Source organism: Anser anser, assembly GCF_964211835.1.
Source record: "Anser anser genome assembly, chromosome: 35".
NCBI classification, from domain to species: domain Eukaryota; kingdom Metazoa; phylum Chordata; class Aves; order Anseriformes; family Anatidae; genus Anser; species Anser anser.
This window is the reverse complement of record NC_139756.1, coordinates 1-24,128: the sequence shown is the minus strand read 5'-3', so window position 1 is coordinate 24,128 and position 24,128 is coordinate 1. Positions and strand designations below refer to the sequence as shown.

Sequence of the window (24,128 nt, the reverse complement as noted above, 5' to 3'; positions counted from 1 at the left end):
GGCCAGTACCGGTGCGGAGGTCGGTACCGGTGCGGAGGCCGGAAGCCGGTACCGGTGCAGAGGTTGGTACCGGTGCGGAGGCCAGAGGCCGGTACCGGTGCGGAGGTCGGTACTGGTGCGGAGGCTGGAGGCCAGTACCGGTGCGGAGGTCGGTACTGGTGTGGAGGCCGGAGGCCAGTACCGGTGCAGAGGTTGGTACCAGTGCGGAGGCCGGAGGCCGGTACCGGTGCGGTGGCTGGAGGCCGGTACCGGTGCAGAGGCCGGTACCAGTGCGGAGGCCGGAGGCCGGTACTGGTACGGAGGCCGGTACCGGTGCGGAGGTCGGTACCGGTATGGAGGCCGGAGGCCGGTACCGGTGCTGAGGTCGGTACCGGTGCAAAGGCTGGAGGCCAGTACCGGTGCGGAGGTCGGTACCGGTGCGGAGGCCGGAAGCCGGTACCGGTGCAGAGGTTGGTACCGGTGCGGAGGCCAGAGGCCGGTACCGGTGCGGAGGTCGGTACTGGTGCGGAGGCCGGAGGCCGGTACCGGTGCTGAGGTCGGTACTGGTGTGGAGGCCGGAGGCCAGTACCGGTGCAGAGGTTGGTACCAGTGCGGAGGCCGGAGGCCGCTACCGGTGCGGTGGCTGGAGGCCGGTACCGGTGCAGAGGCCGGTACCGGTGCGGTGGCTGGAGGCCGGTACCGGTGCAGAGGCCGGTACCGGTGAGGAGGCCGGAGGCCGGTACTGGTGCGGAGGCCGGTACTGGTGCGGACGTCGGTACCGGTGCAGAGGCCGGAGGCCGGTACCGGTGCTGAGGTCGGTACTGGTGTGGAGGCCGGAGGCCAGTACCGGTGCAGAGGTTGGTACCAGTGCGGAGGCCGGAGGCCGCTACCGGTGCGGTGGCTGGAGGCCGGTACCGGTGCAGAGGCCGGTACCGGTGCGGTGGCTGGAGGCCGGTACCGGTGCAGAGGCCGGTACCGGTGAGGAGGCCGGAGGCCGGTACTGGTGCGGAGGCCGGTACTGGTGCGGACGTCGGTACCGGTGCAGAGGCCGGAGGCCGGTACCGGTGTGGAGGCTGCACCCTACCGGGCCTTGCACGGCGCAAAACCACCGGAGACAAAGAAGACAACGCCGTTTTTTATTAAAATTACCCCCCCCGACACCTCCCCCCCCCCCCCCCCCCCCCCCCCTCCCCCGGCGGCACCGGCACGGAGCCTCCGCTCCGCGGCGCTCCGGAGGCCGCGCCTCCCCCGCGCCCCCCCCCGGTGGGCCGCGAGCCCTCGGCCAACGGCGTCGCGAGGCGGAGGGGAGGCCCCGCCCCCCCCGGTCCCCCCCCCCCCCCCCCCCCCCACCGGCACCCCCCCCCTCACCCCCGGGACTCGCGGAGGCCGGGCTCGCTGCGGGGCAGCGGGGGGCAGAGGCTCGGCCTCCCTCCCTCCCTCCCTCCCTTCCCGGCCTCCCGAGAGCCCCGTTCCCCATCCACACCCCCCCCCCCCCGAGCAGCATGCAGCCGGTGGGGGTCTGCACGGCCTCCCTGGGCTCCCTCGGGCTGATGAGGTTCTTCGGGGTGCCCTGGTCGTGGAGCCTCGCCGCCACGCTGGGCGTCTGCCTGGGCAGCGGAGGATGGAGGCTGCTGCGCGTCCTCTGCAAGACGGCGCTGAGGGACCTCTTGTAAGTGCTGCCCCCCGGGGGGGGGCCTCCTCCCGGGGCCCGCTGCCTGCGGGACGCGTCCCCGCAGCGCGGGGCGACGGCTGGGTGCCAGCCTCCATCGCTGCCGCTGAGCCTCCGCTCCGCCGGCTCTAAGCGGAGGCTGCGCTGCTCGCCCCCTTCTCTGCCCTCAAGGAGGGAAAAGAGGAGGGATGGGAGAGGCGAGGCCGTAAACGGAGCGAGCGAGGGCTGGGAAATTGTCCTCAGGTGCCCCGGAGCAGCGCGGTTTGGCCCCGCGAGCGGTGGCGGGGCGATGGAGGCCGTCCTCATGGAGGCCGGCGGGGCGATGGAGGCCGGCGGGGCGATGGAGGCCGCGCTCCGTCGCTGGCGGGGCGATGGAGGCTGAAACGCGGGGCGTGAAGCGGTCCCCGGGGGCTTGGAGGTCCGCGGGTCCCTCCGCGGGGAGCCCGCTGCCACCGCCGTCTCGCGGAGGTCCGCGGTTTCCAGGCCTCCGCGAGGCTGCGCCTCCATCGCGGAGGATTGAGGGCTCCTGCTGCTGCCAGGGCTGCCTGGCTTTGCTGCGGCTGTCACCGCGCTTTGAAGGGCTGTTTCCTCCCGATCGCCTGGCAGAGCTCGAGAATAAAACCGGGCGAAAGAAAGCCCCTGAAGTATCTGGGAAGCGCAGCAAGCCCGTGAAAAGGCTCCTCTGTTCTGCCTTTGGCACGGCTCGGCGGCAGGTCACCGCCAAAGCCCCGCGGCCGCTGCCAGCGACTTGCTGCCAAAGGGATCCCTTCCCCCTCCGCCAGGCCTTCGCTGCCCCCGCTGCTGCTCCCGGCACAGCCCTGAGAGCTGCGGGGGCTTCAGAGGGCTGATATTAAACGACCTTTCGAGTTTCTGGGGACCCTTCCGACTTTTTGTTGCCGCTACGAGACCCGTTGCGTGCGCCCGCCGTTCTCCGTCGGACGGCGCTGGTCGCGGCGGGGTGGTGAATTTATTCCCGTGCCCCGGTTGTAACCGATGATAGCCGAAGGGAGGGAGCCGCCAAGTCCCCAAAGATGCCACCGAGTCCCCAAAGCTAGCATCCTCCGAGGGCATCGGAACGGCGTCCGTGGAGCGGCTGGAGCTCACGCAGCAGCTTTGCCATCAGGCCAGAAGTGTGTCAAGGTTGAACTGGCAGCCACAGAGACTCGGAATAATTATGTAAATTACAGGAAGCCCCCTTAGATCAGCCTGCTTTGTGCACGGTCACTCTTCATGCCCACAGAGGCAGCAATTTTTTCTTTATAAGGCCCCCCGGGCTGGGTTGTTCTGATTTTAATTTAAATCTGTGCTTTCTCCCTGGCAGTTTTTAGACAGCCTGGGTTCCCACCAGCCCGGACGGCATCGGAGGCTGACTCACGGGAGACGTGTGTGCGAGCAGCACGCTGGCAGCTCTGCCTCCTCCTAGAAGCAGCATGCCCGCACATTTTGGGGCTAAAAAGGGAGCTTTCGGCTTCGTTTGCTTGGAGCTGAGCTCCCACGTTGCTGTTGAATGGTCGGGTTGTCTTCATCATTTAATTACCTTCAGATCCCGAGGGGTACGACTGTACAAAATAACCAAGATGCTGCAGAGTGTGCCGGCAGGAAGGATGCTTCCTTTGTATAACATCACCTTTTTAGGTGAAAGCAGTGGTTGCAAGGTCCTTTTTTTTTTTTTTAATTATGCCAGAAGACATCCTTAAAAGAAGGGCTTGTAATTTAGCCCCTCTGCTATTTTCCGCAGGCTTGTTGGAATTGGTATCAGCGTGTGGCTTTTCCCTGATTTGCGGCATGGGAAGTTAGTTACCGTAATGCTAAAACAGGCACGTAATGCTAAAATAACCATCGTGCTCTGTAGGGCAGCAGCCCTTCAACGTCCCAGGTTCAGCATTTATGGTTAAACTGTCCGAGGGCAGCCGAATTCAAGTGGGACCCCCACGTGGGGCACACGCATCCTGTCCTTTTCCCCTATAACATGGAAATTTGCGTGGAATATTGATCCGAAAGCGTCAGCCTTTAAAAAAAAAATCATTTTAATATAAACCGGAGAATCTTACCAAATTACACAGCAGACAGGCAAAAGCCATCACCAAAGTTGGTGGAGGTCCAGGTAGCACCAAGTGGCCCTGCAGAGGGAAGCACCCCAGCCTGTATGTGAGCGTGGATGTGTGAATCTCAGGTGCGGGTATCGGACTGTCTGAGGACGTTGTAACTCCTGCTGTGCCCTCTCTGTCTTTGCAGCGGCCTCTCGGTGCTGTTGCGAGTCAAATACAAGCTACGAAGGCATCAAAGGGCCAAAAGCACCATTCCGAAGATGTTCCAGGACGTCGTCCGCAGGCACCCCGACAAAGTGGCCCTGATTTACGAGGCCACCGGTGAACAGTGGACCTTCAGGGGGCTGGACGAGTACTCCAACGCCGTGGCCAACTACTTCTACCAGCAGGGCTTCCGCCTGGGGGACGTCATCGCCATCTTCATGGAGAGCCGCCCCGAGTTCGTGGGCCTCTGGCTGGGCATGGCGAAGGTTGGCATCGAGGCGGCCCTCATCAACTTCAATTTGCGCTTGGATTCCCTGGTTTACTGCGTGACGACCTCGGGTGCGAAAGCCGTGATCTTCGGAGGGGAGCTGTCTTCAGGTGAGCCTCGGGGTGCTCGTGGGCTGTGATCGGCTCGCGAGCCGTTTGCTCGGGCGTGAGAAAGGTGATAAATCTTGGGAAAGATGATAAATCGTCTCGGGAAAGATGATAAACCTCCTAACGGTGTTAAAAAGCAGAAGCATTCCGTTAGTACCCGAGGCTAAAAGAGGAGCAGAGCTGCAGGACAGGCCTGTCGGTGGATGCAGCTTTTAAGCGCATCCTCGCTTCCCCAGTGAACTCCGTTCCAAATGTCATTGTTAGACCCGACGATTTATTTTCCCGGCTCATCTGCGTGAAATCACCGCAGATCATGACGTGGTGGGCATGTGGAGGGGCAATTTCGCACCTTTTTTTTTAACTTCATTGATGCAGGTGGTATCTGGACAGGTATGATGTAAATATTGGAGAGGAGTCCCTGGTTCTTCAGGTCCTTCCATGGCGGTGGTGTTTTGGGGCAAAATAGGATGTTACGCAGATTATTTTTGCCACTGCACTTGTTGCGAAAGAGCCTTGCTTTGTGTTGCAGCAATATCCGAGGTGAATGGGATGCTGGGGAAGAACATGGCAAAATTCTGCTCGGGCGACTACAACCCAGAGGTTGTTCCAGCGGAGACCCGACATCTCGATCCTCTTCTGAGCACTGCATCCAAATCGCCCCCGGCTCAGATCCCAGTCAAAGGTTTAGATGGTAATTTTATGAGTGATTTTTATTTCTCAGCGTGACGTGCGTTAAGAGCTGGGCTAGGTGACAGCAAAGCAAGAAAACTAAGCAAGTAAAGACGGAGGGGCTAAATCAACCCGGTTTGGGGTCAGAAACAGAAGAAGGGGGGGAAAAAAAGAGAACAAAAACTAAGATCCGTGTTCCAGGGTATTCTGGTTTAAGTTTCTCATTTCCCGAGACTTCCAAACTTGACCTGCCGAATGTGTTTAATACCTGAAGGAAGGGGATTGATGCATTCCCCAAAACAACTTCTGTTACAGGAGAACGGCCACTGGTATGTGTACGGGGTGAAGAAACCCGTGTGCCAAGGCTAACCTACTGATTCGTTAGCTCCAAATTTATTTTTGTCTGCAGCACGGAACAGCCCGCGTTACCTTCCCCCGCAGCTGCCTTGCGTGCGATGGAAATCTTTCCCGGTGATATGCCTGTGCAGAGGATGCATGTCGGTGGTTTTGTGATTCAGGAGAGGGAAAGGAAGAGGCCAGCTGGCCTCCAGTCTGTGTTTAAAGAGCGCGAAGCACATCCGAGGTCGATCAGGATGAGACTCCCTTTTGGGACTTCGTTTTCTGTGGGAGGAACGGTGCTGCGAAGAGGCCTGAGGCATTTCCCCCTTTAGATTTATTTGTCGTCAGAGTCTCAGATCTCCTGCCCGCTGTCAGACGCAGGGTGAGACCTTTCCTGTGGGTTAGTTTGGAATTAGCGTCTGGCCTGGAGCACTAATTGAGTTCCAGGGCAATTTGCTGTCTGTTTACCTCGGCGGGTGACATTCAGACCCTCTGCTCGGGCTGCAGTGGGACTTTTGTGTCCGCCTCCGGTGCTGTCACCGTTTCACAGCCTTTCTCCATCTGCTAGGGACAAACCCTAAAACGCCTTTTCTCGAGGGGTTTTCTCAGGCAGCTGAGAGCAGCCTCTCTGACGCCTCTCCCCGTTCTTCCAGACCGGCTCTTTTACATCTACACTTCGGGCACCACGGGGATGCCCAAGGCTGCCATCGTGGTGCACAGCAGGTGAGGACCTGGGGCGGCCCTTCCCTCTCGCCGTGCTTTTCCCGTAGAAAACCCTGAATCTTCACCTGTCTCGTGTCCTTAGCCTGTGCCGTGTTCTTCCAGGTATTATCGCATCGCTGCCTTCGGCTACTACGCCTACAAAATGCACCCGGAGGACATCGTCTACAACTGCCTCCCGCTCTACCACTCCGCAGGTAAGCCTCCTCCTCCTCTGTGGCAGAGGGGTCGTGTCGGTCCCCTGGGATCCTCCCAACGACCCAGAACAGCCGAAGCTGACTCCGGGACCCTCGTTTTTCAGGTAACATCATGGGAGTCGGCCAGTGCCTCATCCACGGCCTGACGGTGGTGATCAGGAAGAAGTTCTCGGCCAGTCGCTTCTGGGATGACTGCACCAAGTACAGATGCACGGTGAGGGCTCCGCTGGCGCCTTGCTGAGCAGTTGCTGTCTTCGGTGCTCAGCTTGAGAGTCCCCCGGTGCTTGCGTTCCACTGCTTCATTACTGATCTCCAGATAGTTCCCCATTTTTGGCCTGTCCTCCATTCCTGTTACTTCTTACCCCAGTCCTTGCCTGCCCTTCCTTGCCACTCGGCAGCAGCTTTCCCCCAGTTCTCAGCATCCTCTCTTTGCTTGTCCTCCCTTGTCAGATATCGAGGCTCCTGTGCCATTCTCTGTGGGTGGGGAGGCTTTAAGTTACGCAGGAAAGAGGAATTGAGGAGGGGATGGGGAGGGCACAAGGAGGGGAATGGGGTGGCCAGCCCCTTGTCTTGGAGGCTGCTGCTCCAGTGGTGAAGGATTCCTCCTGGCTTCGCTCATGAAAGTTTGCATGTGTGAAGCTTGGGTCTCCAGCACAGGGAAATCAAACAGGAAAAAAAAATAAAGGGAAAGGATTAAAAAGGAACTCTTGAGCAGCGTGGGAATAAATAAAGGGTCTGGGCAAAGGTAGGAGGAAGGAGAGGTGAAGTCCCTTTGGGAAGAGAAATACATTTGAAATTGCTAAACCTAGGCGTGTGGGACTGAGAGACTTTTTGAAGTCTTTCATCCATCCTCACCTGCTTCCCCTGTAAAGCTCTCAAGACGGACTCCTGAAACACAAAGGGATTTGTTTGCATCCATTGCTGTTGGGGGAAAAGCTGTTCCTGAACTTAACCACACTAGGAACGCCTCCAGGGGAATTCTCTTGGCGATCGGTAGCCAGTAAATACCTGCTTGTGTTTGTGTCAACATCACCCGCTAATTTAAGCAGCTTTTTCTCCTTCCTGGTGTTTATCTTGCCCGTCCCCCACAGGGAGTATTTATAGATGGTAATTGGATCCCCGCTCAGACTTCGTTTGTGGCTGACCGCTCATTCCCCACATCTTTCTAGGGTGCACCTATTAAAGCATGAGGGGTTTTAGTTAAGGGCTATCTTTATTCGCACCTTCTCCACTGTTTTCTGCTGTTAATGTGCAGCTTCCAGAGGGCGGTTGCTGATTTACTTTTGTATATTTTATCGTGGAAGAGAAGAAAAAAAAAAATTAAACTTGCAAACACTGATTTTATTAAAATGCCTGCCTTGTCCAGCTCCACGGGGTGCACTGGTGCCAGTGGCCTTGTGGTTGGCTTTTTCCAGGGTGTTGTAAGGGTCACCTGAAGCCTAAGCTGTGTTTTTGTGTTTGCTGCTTCAGATTATTCAGTATATCGGGGAAATCTGCAGGTATCTCCTGAATCAGCCGGTCCGGGAGTCAGAAACCCAGCACTGCGTGCGGCTGGCAGTGGGCAATGGTTTGAGACCCACCATATGGGAGGACTTCACGAAGCGCTTCCGCATCAAGCAGATCGGAGAGTTCTACGGAGCCACGGAGTGCAACTGCAGCATTGCAAACCTGGACGGAAAGGTGAGGGCGATTTGGGGTGGTTTTGCTTGTCTCCTCTTCAGTGGAGATTAAAGAAAGATTCCCAGAAAGCGGCAATTCCAAAACCGAGCAGTTTTCCCCAGCCTTTTTTTTTTTTTTCTCTGTCTTTTGGAAGGTCGGTGCCTGCGGCTTCAACAGCCGGATTTTGCCCAATGTTTATCCCATTCGTTTGGTGAAGGTGAACGAGGACACGATGGAGCTGATCCGTGATTCCAGGGGGCTGTGCATCCCCTGTCGCCCAGGTGAATGTTAACCTGAACAAATCAATCGCAGATCTTTGTTCTAAAGAAGGAAAAACAAGCTCCGATAGGTTTAAGGGGCTTCTGGTGTCATATATGGGTTCGCTTCTGGATGTTTCCTCCAAAGATGGGTCAGTTCGTTTACTGAACATCTTTGAGACAAAGCAGCCACTCAGTGGCACGCACAGAGCTTAATTCCTCGTGGAATACATCACAAGCTGCTGTCATCTTGTGCTGTTTCATCTTGTTGTCTGCAGGAGAGCCAGGATTGCTTGTGGGGCAGATAAATCAACAGGATCCCCTGCGCCGGTTCGACGGCTACGTCAACGAGAGTGCCACCCACAAGAAGATTGCTTACAACGTGCTGCAGAAGGGGGACCAGGCATACCTTACAGGTACCGTCAGTGGGAGCACGGGATTCACCGCTACCGACTGCAAACGTCCCTCAGCGTTGTGCCAAGACGGTCCGAAGAGACCTAAACCTGAGGCTCTCTTCTGAGAGGAACAGATGTGTTAGCGCTCTGAAGTTGCCAGCCTTTGAGCTGCTCTGGGTTTAAGGAGAAATGTCTGCGCTTCAAGGAGGGGGAGATTTTTCCCTGCCGTTTTTCTACGGCTGCAGCTTCCTTCTCTCCCGTGATTTGGAGGTGCGGAGCATGGTGGTGGAAAGACACCAACCTGGTTCTGTGCTTCCCCGGGAAGAAGGCGATGCAACATCTGACCCGGAGATGAGAGGGCGGTAAGGCAGGCTCGAGTGCTGCTGAACTGCGTCGTGACATGGCCCGGTGTCTTCTCTCCCTCCTAGGAGATGTGCTGGTGATGGATGAGCTCGGCTACATGTACTTCAAAGACCGCAGCGGTGACACCTTCCGATGGCGAGGAGAGAACGTCTCCACCACGGAAGTGGAGGGGATGTTGAGTCACATCCTCAACCAGACGGACGTTGCAGTGTATGGAGTGGAGGTACCAGGTAAAATCTCACGTCAGAACTCTGAAGCTTTTGGGAGAAAGGTAAATGTCAGGCAAACGTACCAGATCTGTGTCACGCTGCAGAACAGGAAGAAATCAGTCGCTTTTATTGAAACCGGGCACCCGAAAATGAGAAGATGTGATGGAGGCTGACAGTGGAGTTTGACAGAGTTGCCTTTATTCTGAGCAGTAGAAATAAGCTGAGCTGCAGGGGTAGAACCTTTATTTCTTGGAAAGGGAAGGTTATTTTGATGTGAACTTCGCAGAAGCAAAGCGTGAAAAGACCATTCTCTGTATGTGGAGGCTTTAAGTTACGCAGGAAAGAGGAATTGAGAATGGGATGGGGAGGGCACAAAGAGGGGAATGGGATGGACAGCCCCTTGTCTTGGAGGCTGCTGCTCCAGTGGTGAAGGATTCCTCCTGGCTTTGCTCATGAAAGTTCGCATTTGTGAAGCTTGGGTCTCCAGCACAGGGAAATCAAACAGGAAAAAAATAAAGGGAAAGGATTAAAAAGGAACTCTTGAGCAGTGTGGGTATAAATAAGGAGTCTGGACAAAGGTGGGAGGAAGAAGGGGTGAAATCCCTTTGGGAAGAGAAATTTGTTCTGGGCAAGCATTGGCCAGAAGGGTGCCCTCTGTGGCAGTTTGGTCCCCAGCTTTTTTTATCACAGCATATGTGAGAGAAATGTGATGAAAATTATGAAAATGGAGGGGTGCATTGCTGGTGGACTTGGTGTTAAATTGGGTTTTCCTCAGTGTGTTGCATGGAAAGAGGCAAGGGGGAAATATCTGTCCTTGAGTCTCTCAAGTTTCATGCTTAACTTTTGCTGCTTCTTCGTGTCCTGGTGTCTGTACCCGAGCTGTGCTCTCTTATTTCAGGGGTGGAGGGCAAAGCTGGAATGGCAGCAATCGCAGATCCTAAAACTAAGGTGAACCCCAACGTTCTGTACCAGGAGCTACAGAAGGTGCTGCCTCCTTACGCCCGGCCCATCTTTCTGCGTCTCTTACCCCAGGTTGACACCACAGGTATGGGGGATTTGTGTGCCTGCTGCTCTCTGGGTTCAGATTTCAGAAGGGACTGGGTGTTGCCACCTCGGGGTGATGGGAAAGCTGAGAAAGCTGCCCTTAGGCAATGTGCTGTAACCGGAGTCAGTTGGCTGCCGTCCCTCTTCTTCAGAGGTTGCGTAATAAAGTCCCCACTTGTAGTACGCCAGGCACATAAATACCATTAATAAAAACTGCACTTGAGCCTTAAACAAGAAACGAGCTAGTTCCAGGCCAATAAAGCTGGAGTGTTTTGCCCAGCAGTGAGGTTCTTGGGAATGTCTGTGAAGGAGCCTTGCATGTGTGCAGCGCCACAGAAGAAATGTGCACAGAAATGTGCTAAGAAGCTCTTGACCCCTCTAAACTCCTCTGTGCACCCTCTGCTGCCATTCCTGGGCTGTCGCCTGGCTTTAATCTGGTCACCCCTGTGCCCACACGCTCTTAACCTTCCTCACAGTACGACCAACAGCTGTTAACACAAGTAATGATTTGGCTGCTTTCTTTGGTGTTTTCAATTTCCTGGGAATCCAGACAGCTCTTCTGCCACCTTATGCGTATGGAGAAGCAAAGATTGCACAAGCTTTCTGTAAGAGCCGGGTAACGATCAGTATAGTTGCTTCAGATAGCTAATTCTTGAGCAAAACTGAACTAAAAATGAAATGCCATCTGTGATGTTTTTCCCTCACTGATGCTTACACAGCCTTTATGGATACAACGTGTTTTGAGTGTTTTTTTTCCTCCTTTGAAGGTACTTTCAAGATTCAGAAAACCCGCTTGCAGAGGGAAGGATTTGACCCCCACCAAACGTCAGACCGGTTGTATTTTCTGGATCTAAAGCTGGGGAAATATGTTCCTCTGGATGAATGCCTTTATGAAAGGATTTGTTCTGGAAAAGCCGCTTTATGATCTAGTCCGGATTGAGCCTTTCAGAGGAAACTGTGACTAACTGGAGGGATGATGCCTGTGGGAAGCGGCAGATTCCTGCTTAATATGCAATGTGAGATCCTCCTACAGTGAATCACCATCGGGGAAACATCTCGTGGGGTGTTGCCCTCGCCTAAAGCACATTAACCTGTGACCTGCGCCTTTAGAGAGCACTGACACCCCATTAATCTGCTGTTACACACCTAGAGAGAGTATTTTTGTAACCACTAACCACTTAGGTGGAAGAAGTTTTATGGTTTATATTTATTCGTATCCTGAGGATAAGCGGAGATGCTCGTGCCCCGCGTGGGTTTCTTTTTGCTTCATCTCCGAACTTGACTTACCAAGTTAACTTTTAACAGTGCGGGTCGGGCAGTCTTTAATTGTGTTAGGTGACGTTTTACGTTAACTACACCTGGAAATCTCACATTCACGTGTGCCAAGCCCTTAGGGCCAGGGAGTTAAGGACATTAGTGCCTAGAGGCTAGCCTCTGGACTCAGAGCAGGGTGGGATGAGCACCGGAACGGGGGTCGTGATGGGCTGGGGGGAGAGGAGGGAGCCTGGCGGTGCTGTACCGTGCTAACGTGAACTCTAAGGAAATGTTAACGGCAACGCTGCTGTGCGTGTTCCTTGGGGAGGGCAGGGGGGTCCGGCGAGCCCTGAGCCCAGCGGGATGGTGGCGGGGAAAGGGGGGATGAGACAGGGAACAAGAGAAAGCACGTCGATTTTGCAGGTTTTAGCTGCAAATACACAGCAAGTATGTTGTGTATCAACCGCAAGGACAGGCCTGAGGCAGGGAGTATGAGGAGGGGACGACCCTAAAAGATAAGGGAAGAAAAGACTTTGTACACACAGTTAATAGAAACAGCAAGAACTGACTTGGACTGCTGAAGTCTGTAAAAAAGAAAGGAAGGGTCAGAAGTTTAGCAGTGAGGAAGACTCCTGGGCTTCATCAGAAGACCACCAGATTACGCTGGACGACCACTCGAGGACCCTAGAGCGCAGGTGAATAGGGGTGGGAACCTATGTTAATGATTCTTTGGAGACCTCATGAATACGCAAGAGACTTACGGGGTTGGGGGGGGGAGATGAATATGTATATATCCCACTAATATAAGCAATGTGGCAGTAACCCTTGGTGTGTGTGTTAGGTGGAGCGATCCCCCACACACCCAGTGCCGTACTGAAGAATAACTGCTTAATAACTTTGGTTATCGAGTTTTCACGGTGTCAGGAAGGAGGAGAGTGGCTCAAAAGCTGTGCAGAGGAAAAGGATCTGGGGGTGCTGGTTGATGCTCGCCTAAACACGAGCCAGCAGCGTGCTCAGGTGGCCCAGAAGGCCAACGGCATCCTGGCTTGTATCAGGAATAGTGCGGCCACCAGGAGCAGGGAGGGGATCGTCCCCCTGTGCTCAGCTCTGGTGAGGCCGCACCTCGAGTGCTGGGTTCAGTTTTGGAGACCTCACTTCAAGAAGGACGTTGAGGCCCTGAAGCATGTCCAGAGAAGGGCAACAAAACTGGTGAAGGGCCTGGAAAAGCAGTCCTGTGAGGAGCGGCTGAGGGCACTGGGGTTATTTAGTCTGGAGGAGGCTCAGGGCAGACCTCATTGCTCTCTACAACTCCCTGAAAGGAAGGTGTGGGGAGCTGCGGTCAGCCTCTTCTCACAGGCAACTAGTGATAGGACCAGAGGCAACGGTCCCAAGTTCCGCCAGGGGAGGTTCAGGTTGGAAATTAGGAGACGTTTCTGTCAGAAAGAGCAGTCAGGCGTTGGGACGGGTTGCCCAGGGAGGCGGTGGAGTCACCGTCCCTGGGGGTGTTCGAGGAAAGGTTGGGCGTGGTGCTTGGGGACATGGTTTAGTGGGTGACAGTGGTGGTAGGGTGACGGTAGGACCAGACGATCCCGGAGGGCTTTTCCACCCCTAACGACTCTCGGATTCACCGCCCCAGCAGCGGCCGCCGCTCCCCGGGGCCGGGACGGGGATGCCGCGGGCTCGGAGGCGCGGCCGAGGCCTGGCGCGGGGCCTAGGCCGCGGGTTGCTAGGCAACGCGGCAGCGCGGGGCTCGGCCCTTCCGGGTTCGGCCGCGCTCCTCTTCCGGCCGCCGGCTCCCCGTTTCCGGCCGCCCGCCGTCCGCTTCCGCCGCCGCCATGTCGCGCCGCGTCTCGGTGTTCCCGTCCCCGCGGGAGCTGGGCCCGGCCCTGGCGCAGTTGGTGGCGCAGCGGGCGGCCGGCAGCGGCGGCCGCTTCTCGCTGGGCCTCTCGGGGGGCAGCCTGGTGGCGCTCCTGGCCCGGGACCTACCCGCCGCCCTCCCCGGGCCCGGCGGCGGCGGCGCCGAGCCCTGGCTGGTGGCGTTCTGTGACGAGCGCCTGGTGCCGCCCGGGCACCCCGAGAGCACCTCCGGGGCCTACGAGGTGAGCGGGGCCGGGCCCGCGGGCGGCCGCCGCCGGTCCCCGGCCTCCCCTGAGCGCCTCCCGCCCCTGTCCGCAGGCCCAGCTGCTGCCCCGGCTCCCCGGGCCCAAGCCCCGGGTGCTCACCGTCACCCCCGGGCTGTCCCCGCACGCTGCTGCCGCTGACTATGCCGCCAAGCTCCGAGAGGTACCGGGGGGGGGGTTATGGGGGTGAGGGGGGGGTTATAGGGGCTGGGGGGGGGGGTTAACGGGGTGGGGTGGGGGTTACCGGGGTGGGGGGTGGGGTACCGGGGTGTGGGGGGGGTTACCGGGGTGAAGGGGGCTTCCCAGGGGGGTGGGGGGGAGTTACCGAGCTGAGGGAGGGGGTTCCGAGGTGGGGTGGGGGGTTACCGGGTTGGGGGGGGGGTTACCGGGGTCTCCCGGGTGACGTTACCGGAGAAGAGGTGTCCGCACACGGGGAGTGGGATTTGGGGGGCTCCCAGCACGGCCGAGGTTGGGAGGGATCCCGGGGGATCTTCCTGGTCCGAGCCCCTGCCGGCAGGATCACCCCGAGCACGGTTTGCAGGATGCAGGCAGGTTTGGGTATCTGCGGGGCAGGAGACCCCGCAGCCTCCCTGGGCAGCTTGGCCCCGTGCTCCGTCACCTCCCAGCGCAGAAGCGTCCCCTCACGCTGAGCCGCAACCTCCTGGGCTCCGGCTTGTGCCCGCTGCCTCTCGTCCTGTCGCTGGGCACGGCTGGCAAGAGACCGGCTCCGTCCCCTCGACGCCCTCCCTTCAGATATTTGTACGCATCGACGAGCTCTCCCCTCGGTCTTCTCTTTTCCAGCCTAACCAGGCCCGGCTCTCCCAGCCTGTCCCCGTGCGAGAGGTGCTCCCGTCCTCTCATCGCCATTGCAGCCCTCCTCTGGACTCGCTCCAGTAGCTCCTCGTCCCTCTGGTACTGGGGAGCCCGGAGCTGGGCACAACGCCCGCCGGGGCCGAGCAGAGGTGGAGGTTCGCCTCCGTTGCCCTGCTGGCCGCGCTTTTCCCGACGCAGCCCGGGATCCGCCGGCCTTTTTGGCCACGAGGGCACGTGGCCGGCTCGCGCTCAGCCTGCCGCCCTCCAGGACTGCCACGTCCCCCTCTGCAGAGCCGCTCTGCAGCAGGACGCCCCCAGCCTGCGCTGGTGCTTGGGGTTTGTTCCTCCCCGGGTGCGGGACCCCGTGCTTGCCCTCGCTGATCTCGATGGGGTTCCTCTCGGCCCAACCCTGCGGCCTGCCCAGGTCCCTCTGAACGCGGCATCAGCCCCGACTCCCAGCTTCGCGTCCTCAGCGCTCCGTCCCTCGCCCAGCTCGCGATGGATAAATAAATCGGACGGCACAGGACCCCGGACGGCCGCCTGGGGGGCGCCGCCAGCTCCAGACCCCCCAGGGAGACCCCGCGCCGCCGAGCACAACCCTCTGAGCTCTGCCTGCCGCCCCGTTCTCGTTCTTGCAGCCCCGTAACGCCGCCTTTCTTGCAGGCCTTTCAGGGTGACGGCGTGCCCGTCTTCGACTTGCTCATCCTGGGCGTGGGGCCGGACGGCCACACCTGCTCCCTTTTCCCCGACCACCCCCTGCTGAAGGTGAGCTCGCGAGGAGCCGGCTCCGGGGCCGTTTTCTCCCTGAAAATCTGACAGGTGTGATGCGGGGAGCTGCCGCCCCGCTATCTGGCGAGTGACCGCTGCGTGCGAGACAGCTCCCGGCGCTGGGATGTTGCGTTTAAAGAAATCAAATGTGAAATTTAAAAAAAAAGAATGTTGGGAGGGTAAAAAAAAAAAAAAAAAACCACCTCCCGAACCTGATTAGCACTCAGTGCCCTTTTAAATTTCTTCCGCTCTTGGGAGCGGAGGTAAAAAGGAATAAATAACTCGTGGTGGGTCTCTGCTCGCCCTCAGCAGCCGTCTCTCCCCGTTTGGTTGTGGTGCGGCTGGAGCCAGGCAGCTCCCCCTCCTGCCCCCGATTCTTAACCGCCTTTTTAATGCCTTTTTGCTGTTGTCCTCTGCCAGGAGGAAGAGAAAATCGTCGCTGCCATTACCGATTCTCCCAAGCCGCCGCCGGAGCGGATCACGTTGACCCTCCCGGTGCTGAACGCGGCGCGCGCTGTGGTGTTCGTTGCCACGGGGGAAGGCAAAGCCGCCGTCCTGAAGGTACCCAGGGCACGAGTCTCAACGAAAGGCCGAGCTCTCAGGGCTTTGCTGCGGACTTTTCAGCTGCCTTTCCGGGGGGTGGAGGAGCGATCAAGGCGTCCTTCGGGGAAACGGCGGTGTTTTTAGGCGCGGGGAGCGCCTTGAGGCCGGCGGCGTTGGTTTGCGGCCCCCTTTCCCTGCCCGGCCTTCGCTGAAACGCTCTCGTTTCTTCGGGCAGCGCATTCTGGAAGGTGCCGAGGAGAACCCCCTCCCCGCTGCTCGCGTCCAGCCGCACACGGGGCAGCTGCACTGGTTCCTGGACGAGGCCGCGGCGGCGGAGCTGACCGTTCCCTTCGAGAAACATTACGTCCTGTAGGACCGAGCCCCTGGCCGGGTTTTCGGGAGCCGGGCGGCGGCGGCGCCCACTGCGTGACGTCCCGGTTTGAGGACTCCACGTCCGGTTGCGGTACTCGGGAGGGGCACGAAGCTAACGCGGGCTTCTCGTCCCCCGGCAAAGAGCCAAACTGCGCGGAGCGCGGATTTTCGTGTGATGATTCCTTTGGTTTGGCGTGGACCACGCGCCGGGGCGGTGTCCGGGGGCGAACGGCGGCGCCGGGAGCTGCACGAGGCGCTGGTGTCGTGCGGGCTGTGTCGCGCGTGGTCGCTGGGGTGTTAAACGAGCGCGCGGCATTAAACGAACACATTCCAGCTCTCCTGCTCGCGTTTGCTCCTTCACCTGCTCACGTTCCTCCCTAAAAAGCAGCAGCAAGTCGCTGACGGAGCAGGCGCGGGCTGCGTGGCGGCGCGACGCAGGGACATCCAGGTCTCGTCTGGACCAGCTCCGAGCTCTCAGGCTTTCCGTTCCCCCCCCCCCCGTAGTTTGTTGGAACCCTCTCGGCTTAATTGTCGAACTTAATTGTTAATTGTAACCCTGACTCGAACCTCAGTTCGTGAGAAACGCGGGGCTGGGGCTCCCTCCCGCCCCGGCCTTGCGTTTATTTCTGTGCACCGCCGTACGGTTTTGCCTTGGGGGCTTTTCGGTCCCCAAGTGATGAGGGGAGCGGAGCATCTCCCTTACGAGGAGAGGCTGAGGGGAGCTGGGGCTCTTCAGCTCGGGGAAGGGGAGAGCGAGGGGTGACCTGGTTAACGTTTCTAAATATGCACAGGGCGAGTGTCAGGAGGAGGGAGCCGGGCTCTTCCCAGTGACAGGACGAGGGGCAGTGGGTGCGAGCTGGGACAGAAGAGGTTCCGCTTAAATAGGGGGCGAAACTTTTTCACGGTGAGGGTGACGGAGCACCGGAACGATTCCTGATCCTCGGACTTGACAAAAGCAAAGGTGGTTTTGCAAACAGGAGTCCACGAACGTGCGCCGTCAAATTTAGGTGCAGCCGAGGGCTGCATCAGGTTCCTCCCGCCGTGTTGTGGGAGCCTGCTGCTCGTGCGGCGCCGCCTTGTGATTCTGAAGCCTTTTTCCAGCCGGCCCTGCAGCTTTCTCTAAAGCATCCCCCGACGATTTCCTTCCCTCGGAAGTTCCTTGGCTTTTTGACCAGCCCGAGGACTGATGCAAGCGCCAAACGTTTCTGCTCGGCGTTTCCTGTTTCTACGCGTCCTGTGGGGCGCGAAGGGTATCAAAAACTGCTCGCTGCGTAGCAGCAGAAATGGAAGATTTAAGTCCAGCTTGGTTGGGGAAGCAAGAGGAGGTGCAGTGAGGAGCAGCACGTAGCTTTGTTCCCACAATACGCCCTCAAATGTAGAAATAAGTCAGCAAAATCCCCTGGCTGCATCCCACGTCGCTCCTGAACACCCTGGGGGGTTTGTCAAGCGATGCCTCGCGTGGCCGGGAGGGCACCAGGCGGGCAGGGCGCGAGGAATATTTCAATATTCGTGTGGTCTGGAGGAGGGCGAGGCGGAAAAGGCCGAGCACCGACGCAGAAGACGGGAGGAAGGCGTTCGAGCTCGCTGGACGGGAAGCAGCGCGGGTAGGTGAGAGGTGGGGAACGCCTCCTGCTCTCCGCTTTGCTGCTCCTGGATGGGGGGGAAATAGAAATTTTGTTTACGGTGAGGTCTTTGTGCAGCCCAGTCCCCGATCCGTGCGTTTCTGTATTGCGCCGGGCGAGGGGAAACTGCCCCCAAACCATCTTGGGGAAAACATTTGCGGGACCGAGGCTGTTGGACCCCAGGCGAGATGGAGTCTGCTGCGGTCAGAGGTTCACTCGTAACAGCTGCTTCATTTTAAACAGAAAATTCTGCGCTGAGAGATGAAAGACGAGCAGGGTACTCGCAGGGGTGGCAGAGGACCCTCTGCGGAACCGACCCAGGCGCGCGCTGAGCTCACGTTTGGGCTCCACGAGACGCGAAATCTGATTCAGGTGCCGGTTTTCTGGCCTTAACTGGACAAAAAGGGCGGTGTGTGTGAAACTCGCCTCGAAGCCACCTTCCCCGCTGCCTTTCTCTTTGGACGCTGCGCGGGAGAGGATTGGGAAAAGCCTCATTTCGGGGCTGCCAGCTCCCCTTCCTGCCTCCTGCCGTTACCTCTGCAACGCGTCGCCCTGCCGGCCGACAGGGGCAGGGGATGCGCCTCTGTGCTCCGATTCCTCCGAGCTTGCGGCGGGTTTCGGGGTGACGTTTCAACAGCTCGCTCATCAGTGACTTTGCCCCCCTCGTCTCCATCCTTACAGCTGGCAGAAGAAAACGTTTGGAGCAGCGGTGGGCACGCAGAAGTCTTTCTGTATTCCCGATCGGTGTCAGGCTCTCCGACACTCGGGATCCTTTTTTTCCCCGTGCTGTAGGGACCCAGGGTGACAAAGCGCCGGCTGTTCGGGGCCCAGCAAGCGCAGGAAACAAAGAGCTGAAACCTCCTGAGATGAAGACAGGTTCTCGTCCGTGCCCCGGCGCTCGGTTTCCTCTACTGCAGCCTGGCGCTGGGTTAAACTGGAGCTGCTGGGTTTAACTGGAGCTGCTGGGTTAAACTGGAGCCGCCGGGTTTGCGGCTGAGTGCCAGCCGTCGTGCTGCGCCCTGTGCCGTGGGGCTCAGCCGGTGGCTTTGCTTCTTCGAGGGGAGGAAAACGCCGCCGAGGAGCTCGATTCAGCCTCCCCGATGGGACCAAGCGACCCCGGCTCTGTTCTTGCTCTTCCCCGAGGCCACGCGGATGCCGCGGTGAAGAGCTCCGTGCCCCGTTACCAGAGGCAGCTCCCGACCTCAGACGGGTATCGGGGGAGCTGGACCCCCACGGCAAGCCTGCCCTGCAGCTCCTGCCGTGCTGGGACGGGATCTGCAGCCAGGGATTTAGCTCCCGGGGCGGTGTGATGTCCACAAAACCCTCCCGGCACCGCCGAGAGCTACCAGGGAGTCGGAGCGCCGCCGGTTCAGGTGCTCTCCTTGCTGCCTGTGGCCGCTAGATGTCCGTGTTCGAGCGCCTCTGGCCATTATTTCTATTTTCATAGCAAAAAAGTCTCGGTTGGGGCAGCCTCAGCGCAGCACGCAGCGTCTGTCCATCCGTCCATCCTTCCCCGCAGAGCTCTGCACCAGCGCTGAGGTTTGCTGTCCCGGTACGACGGCGATTCCCGCGGCTGGCAGGACAATTCCTTCGTTCTTTTACCCTGCGGTGGTTGGAAAGCGAAGAGGTGAACGTGCTCCCGCCGCAGGGGCTGTGAAGCCGAGGATTTTTGCTTTGATCCTGCCTCACAAAAACCTCGCGAGGCAGAGCCAGAAATAGGCGGGGGGCGGCACAAACGCCTCTGCCCGTGTATTCTGTAGCGCCTCCGTCATCAGAATCACGCGGCGGCGCGAGGTCGGGCAGCGAGGGGTGACCCAAACGGCAGAGGCAGCGATGGCACGGAGCAGGGTCCGTGTCCAGCACAGGGACCTCGCACCTCTCGGCGGCGGAGGGAAATCGTTAAGCGGGGGCAGAGCGGTGGCGAAGGGGACGTCGGGCTCCCAGAATCCGGCAGGGCTGAACGCGGTTCTCTGCGTCCCTTTGCTAGCCGGGAAAGTCATGTTGTAAAAAACCCAAGTGGCTGGGAACTGAAGTCATGTTTTCAAACCAAGCGGCTGGAAACTAGAAGCAGCTGCAAAGAAACCGTGCCAATGGCCAAACCTCACCCGAAATGGCTTTCTCTGTTGGGCTCCTCGGCGTGCTGCAGCCCTCTGTAGCCGTGTTCCGTAAAAGTGCATCTGGTTGCGATTAAAAAGCCATCGGTAGTTTACATGTCAGCTGCAGGCTGTGCAAACGGGGCCAGGATCCTTTCAGCGTGCCGCGGGCGCTGGCCCAGAAGGAAGCGAGGCTTCGCCAGCTTGCTCTCGGAGCAAATCGTTTTGTGCGTGTCCTCTGCAGGCGGTTCTCACTGTGTGTAACGCCGTGCCAGGACCGCTGTCTGCCCCGTCCGAAAGGCGAAAAAAAAAAAGCAAAGCCGAAGGCCGGGCGAGCTCCTGATCCGCTGCCGCCCGCGTTTTGCTTCCTCGGATCGCCCTCGTTTCCTAACGAGCTGCTGGGGCGCTCCGGGAAGGCAGAGCTTCATCGTGGTGCCACGATGGAGTCTGTCCGGGGGGGGATCACAGCCCCGCGAGCAGCGAAGCCGCCTGGTGCTTGTACAAAATACGAATTTAAATCTGTCCCCTGCGCTCTCCCCTCTCCCCTTCCAAGGCAGCGGCTCCCAGCCGTGCTGCGGACCCGGGGCCGGTCCCTGCTGCTGCTCCTCCACCACCCTCCCAAAAACACCTCTGGGCGTGCGCCGAGGCCGCTCTCGGGGGTGGCGTTCGCCACCACGGCGCGGGTGAGGCTTCAGAAGCCGCCACCAGCGTCACGGTACGGCCAGGGACGTCTGAGAGCTGCCGTGAGGAGCTCTTTGGGGGACTCAGAAACCCCTCGAGCTCGTGCTGGGGACAGCGAGGGGGCTCCTTGCGGTCTTTATTCCTGCCTGGGATGGCCTCCAGCCGCGGCGTTCCTGTGGGAATTCGCTCCGTGGCTGCGGAGATCGGGGGTCGAGCTGCTGTTTAGACGATTTCCCCTCTTTTTTTTCCCCCGCTGCCAGTGGATTGTTGCCCTCGGAGGTGGGTCTCCTTTGGCACCTCTCGTCCCAGCCTTTCCTGGTCACCATGCTGCCTTCACACGGGTGTAATTTGAACACGTGTAAAGTTGGCCGGGTGGGTTTTTTGTTGTTGTTGTTTTGTGTGTTTTTTTGTTTGTTTGGTTGGTTTGTTTTGTTTTTTTTTCCGAGTGCCCCTGCTTCCAACCTGCCTTCTGCCTCAGAACTACAGCAGAGGGATCCTCCGGAGGCCGAAGCCTTCCTCGAGGCCGTACGACCTTACAAGATCTTCTCCCGGGACCGGAACCCGAAGTCTGCGCGGATTTGGGGACCCGAGCGCTCCCCGCGCCTTCGCCGCTCGCCCGATGCGGCTCCCTCCGGGCTGCAGATCCTCGGCAGCGCGCTGATGGAGGACGCGCTGCGGCCGTCGGAGGGGCAGGGAGCCGGAGGACGCGGCCGTGGTGGCTCCGGGTGATGGGACGGCCGCGGCTGGGGGGGTGAGGGGTGGTTTTGGGGTGCCCTGGGCACTGGGGTGCTTGCCCCGGCTGTGGTTCGGCCGCTCCGAGAAGGGACGAGCCGGGATCTGAAGCAGCTCGGTGGAAGGACCGCGGAGGTGAGCACGGGGCATAAATGTGTAAAATAAGAACGGTTTGGGCAAAAAGAGCCCCTGCTGTGGCCGTTCTGCGTTGGCGTCTCCTCTGGAAGCCCTGAGCAGCGTGGGGGGGGGGGAAACGGGGAGAAAACAGGGCCCAAAGGGCTCAGGGGTTGAGGTAAATCCTTCCTGAACTGAGCCGGGGGGGGGGTCTTCAAGAACTGCTCCCACACGGCTCTGTGGGATCCAAAACTTGGATTTTTTTGGATTTGTCCATCCCCCAGGGGCAGCAGCTCCCCCCCCCCCCCCGACCCCTGCTCCTACGGGGGCTCTCCTACGGCCCCCCCGCTACCAAAACCCGGCCACGTAAAGCCACCGGTAATCAGGCAAGGGATTCGCATCTGCGTCTTCCTAAATTTTTGTCTGAGGCCCGGGGGTGCCTCTTCTTTGTCCCCCCCCCGTTTTCTCCATGACCCTCGCAGCTTGGTACCCCGGGCAGGTCTCCGGGGACCTCGAGGCTTTTCGGAGGGAGAAGGAAGAGCTCCGGAGTCAGCTGGAGGAGAAAACCCGCCCGGACCCGGACCCGATGCTGGCTTGAAAGGCCCAGGTAGACGGAAACCTCCAAGGTTGGGCAAACAGGGGAAAAGACCGGGATAAAAAGCAAAATAAATGAATAAAAAATAAATATAAATAAATAATATTAGGGGCTGGTGGTGGAAGATGTCAGGTGGCAATTCCTTTCCCCACTTTCCTCCCTTTCCCCTCTTTTCTTTTCCCCTTTCCATGGGTTTATTTGGATGCGGTTCTGTTCTTTTTTTTTTTTGTCTTTTTTTTGTCCCCCCCCCGACTGGCGCCGCTTCACCGCGCGCGTCCTCCCGTCCTTTCGTGTGGTTCCAACCCCGCGGCCGCGGTTCCCAGACGGATCTGCCCCCGCGCGCGATCTGCGGGGCGGGCGTTTGGCCGTTGGCGCAGCTCTGCCCGCAGGCAGCTTGCCCAGGGCCGGCTCCTTCGGATTTTTCTCCCTTTTCTGCCGAAGCGTTCGGAGCCCCGGCGCGAGCTGCTAAGGGCGAGCCCGCGATGGCCGGCGGGGGTCCCGACGGCTTGGGGGGTTCGGGTGCGGTTCAGCAAGAATCTGGGTGTCGTGAGAAGCTCCAGAGGGCGATTCCTCTTCCCTCTCCCACGCTCTGGGGCCTCGCCTCTTGGAAAAAGCGAGCTCCCCAGCGCGCGGGCTGCCAAACCGCGGCTCTCCTCTGGACGGACACAAATCCGCGTCGCGGCCGTGCCCGTCTCCAGCTGCTTCCCAGAACATTCTGTTTTTAGGTTTTTTTTTTCCCTTTTCTGTCTCCTTTCCCCCCCCTCTCGCTCACTGCGTCATGCCGGAGTGCCGCCTGGCCCCGTTCCCCCTGCGGCAGATCCCGGAGGCGATTTGGGGACCGCTCCTGCCGGGGGGGGGGGGGCACCCCGCCACGTGCGTTCGTCCGGGAGCCGAGAGCGCTTTTGGGGAGACTTACCCGATTCCTGCGAATTCCGCTCGGGCCTCCCGTCTGTGAAGGGGACGCCGAGCGACGCGGGGTCGTAACGAACCCCCCCTTTAATTTCGAGCCGCCAGCAAGGCGGCAGACGTCGGTCACTGGGATAAGAGCAGATTTTGGGGGGCGCGGCCCCAAAGCGGGGGGCTTTGAGGTTTGTCGATGCTGCCCCGTTTCCCCCTCTCCCGACGGACGGACGGACGGACGGACGGACTCGAGGCCTTCCCACGTGCCGGGTGAGCTCCGGGACGCTCACCCACCCCCCCGGGGGCTGGCGGCTGCCTGCCAGCTCCCTCGCTCCCCGCTCGGCGCCTTCCCACCCCGCGGGACGGAGACGAGGAGCAAAAAAAAAAAATAATAAAAAAAAATCATAAATTCATTTTCCGAAGGAGGAAAAAAAAAAAAAATCATTTTCCGAAGGAGAAAAAAAAATAAATTTCATTTTCCGAAGGTGACGTCAGGGCAGGGCTGCGCTCGCCCCCCCCCTCCTTGCGGTCCCGGGGGGGGGGATCGTGACTGCGGCCCTGCAGCCCCGGAGCCGCTTCTGCGCCGCTTTCCTCGCAAGGCAAAAAAAAAAACCAACCCCAAAAACCCTCAAATTAAAGAAATTTCAGCGGCGGGGAGCGAGGCCGGCCTCCGCGAGGCCGGGGGCTGAGCGGCCTCCCCAGCGCTGGAGTAAACTCGGAGTAAAAAGGCGGAGGGGGGAGAAGGGAGGGAGAAGCGCTTCCAGCGCCCCCAGACCCCCCCCCCAAAAAACCACCCCCTGCCTGTCACACCCCCCAAAAGCCCCCCACGTGTGACGCAGCCCCCCCCCAAAGCCCCCCCATCCTCCCACCCCACTGTGACCCTAAAAGCTCCCCACTCCCACCCCTCGTCCCCGCCCCCCCAAACCCCCTGCACCCCCCACCCTTCCTCCCTCCCTCCCTCCTTCCTCCTCCTCCTCCATCATCATCATCCCCCCACAGCCTCGGGGAGGCCGGGCCTCGCCCCCCCCACCCCCCCCCACCCGTGGGTGCGTGGGGCTGGGCTGGGGCTGCTGCCAGCCTCCCCCCCTCCTTCCTCCTTCCTCCTCCTCCTCCTCCTCATTCCCCACAGCCTCCAGGAGGCTGGGCCTCACCTCCCCACGCGGAGACCAGCCCCCCCCCCCCCCCCAGTGGGTGCGTGGGTCCAGGCTGTAGCTACTACTGGCCTCCCCCCTCCTTCCTCCTCCTCCTCCTTCCTCCTCCTCCTCCTCCTCCTCGTTTCCCACAGCCTCGGGGAGGCCGGGCCTCGCCCCCCCCCCCCCACCCGTGGGTGCGTGGGTCTGGACTGGGGCTGCTGCTGTCCTCCCCCCCCCTCCTTCCTCCTTCCTCCTTCCTCC

The 24,128-nt window shown here is 59.4% G+C and overlaps 2 protein-coding genes and 1 long non-coding RNA gene across 4 annotated transcripts; all 3 read left to right on the top strand.

Moving 5' to 3' along the window:
• The first annotated feature begins 1,295 nt into the window (after positions 1-1,295).
• Positions 1,296-11,683, top strand: SLC27A1 (solute carrier family 27 member 1). 2 transcript variants are annotated; one of them, XM_083815044.1, is made up of 12 exons: positions 1,296-1,648; positions 3,884-4,278; positions 4,805-4,966; positions 5,937-6,006; positions 6,109-6,200; positions 6,305-6,414; positions 7,671-7,880; positions 8,014-8,140; positions 8,395-8,532; positions 8,940-9,104; positions 9,982-10,128; positions 10,895-11,683. In XM_083815044.1, the coding sequence occupies exons 1-12, from the start codon at positions 1,482-1,484 to the stop codon at positions 11,050-11,052; spliced, it is 1,941 nt and encodes a 646-aa protein (XP_083671170.1). In that variant the 5' UTR covers positions 1,296-1,481; the 3' UTR covers positions 11,053-11,683. The 2 variants fall into 2 exon arrangements, with proteins under 2 accessions (XP_083671170.1, XP_083671171.1); XM_083815045.1 differs by lacking the exon at positions 1,296-1,648 and adding an exon at positions 1,692-3,283.
• Positions 11,684-13,167: 1,484 nt separating this feature from the next.
• Positions 13,168-16,330, top strand: PGLS (6-phosphogluconolactonase). Its single transcript, XM_083815048.1, has 5 exons — positions 13,168-13,480; positions 13,557-13,664; positions 14,978-15,079; positions 15,503-15,643; positions 15,861-16,330. The coding sequence occupies exons 1-5, from the start codon at positions 13,217-13,219 to the stop codon at positions 15,996-15,998; spliced, it is 753 nt and encodes a 250-aa protein (XP_083671174.1). The 5' UTR covers positions 13,168-13,216; the 3' UTR covers positions 15,999-16,330.
• A 496-nt stretch (positions 16,331-16,826) lies between these two features.
• On the top strand, positions 16,827-21,372 carry LOC310888414. The gene is made up of 2 exons (XR_014575901.1): positions 16,827-17,601; positions 20,872-21,372. It is a non-coding gene; the product is annotated as an uncharacterized lncRNA (long non-coding RNA).
• Positions 21,373-24,128: the final 2,756 nt, after the last annotated feature.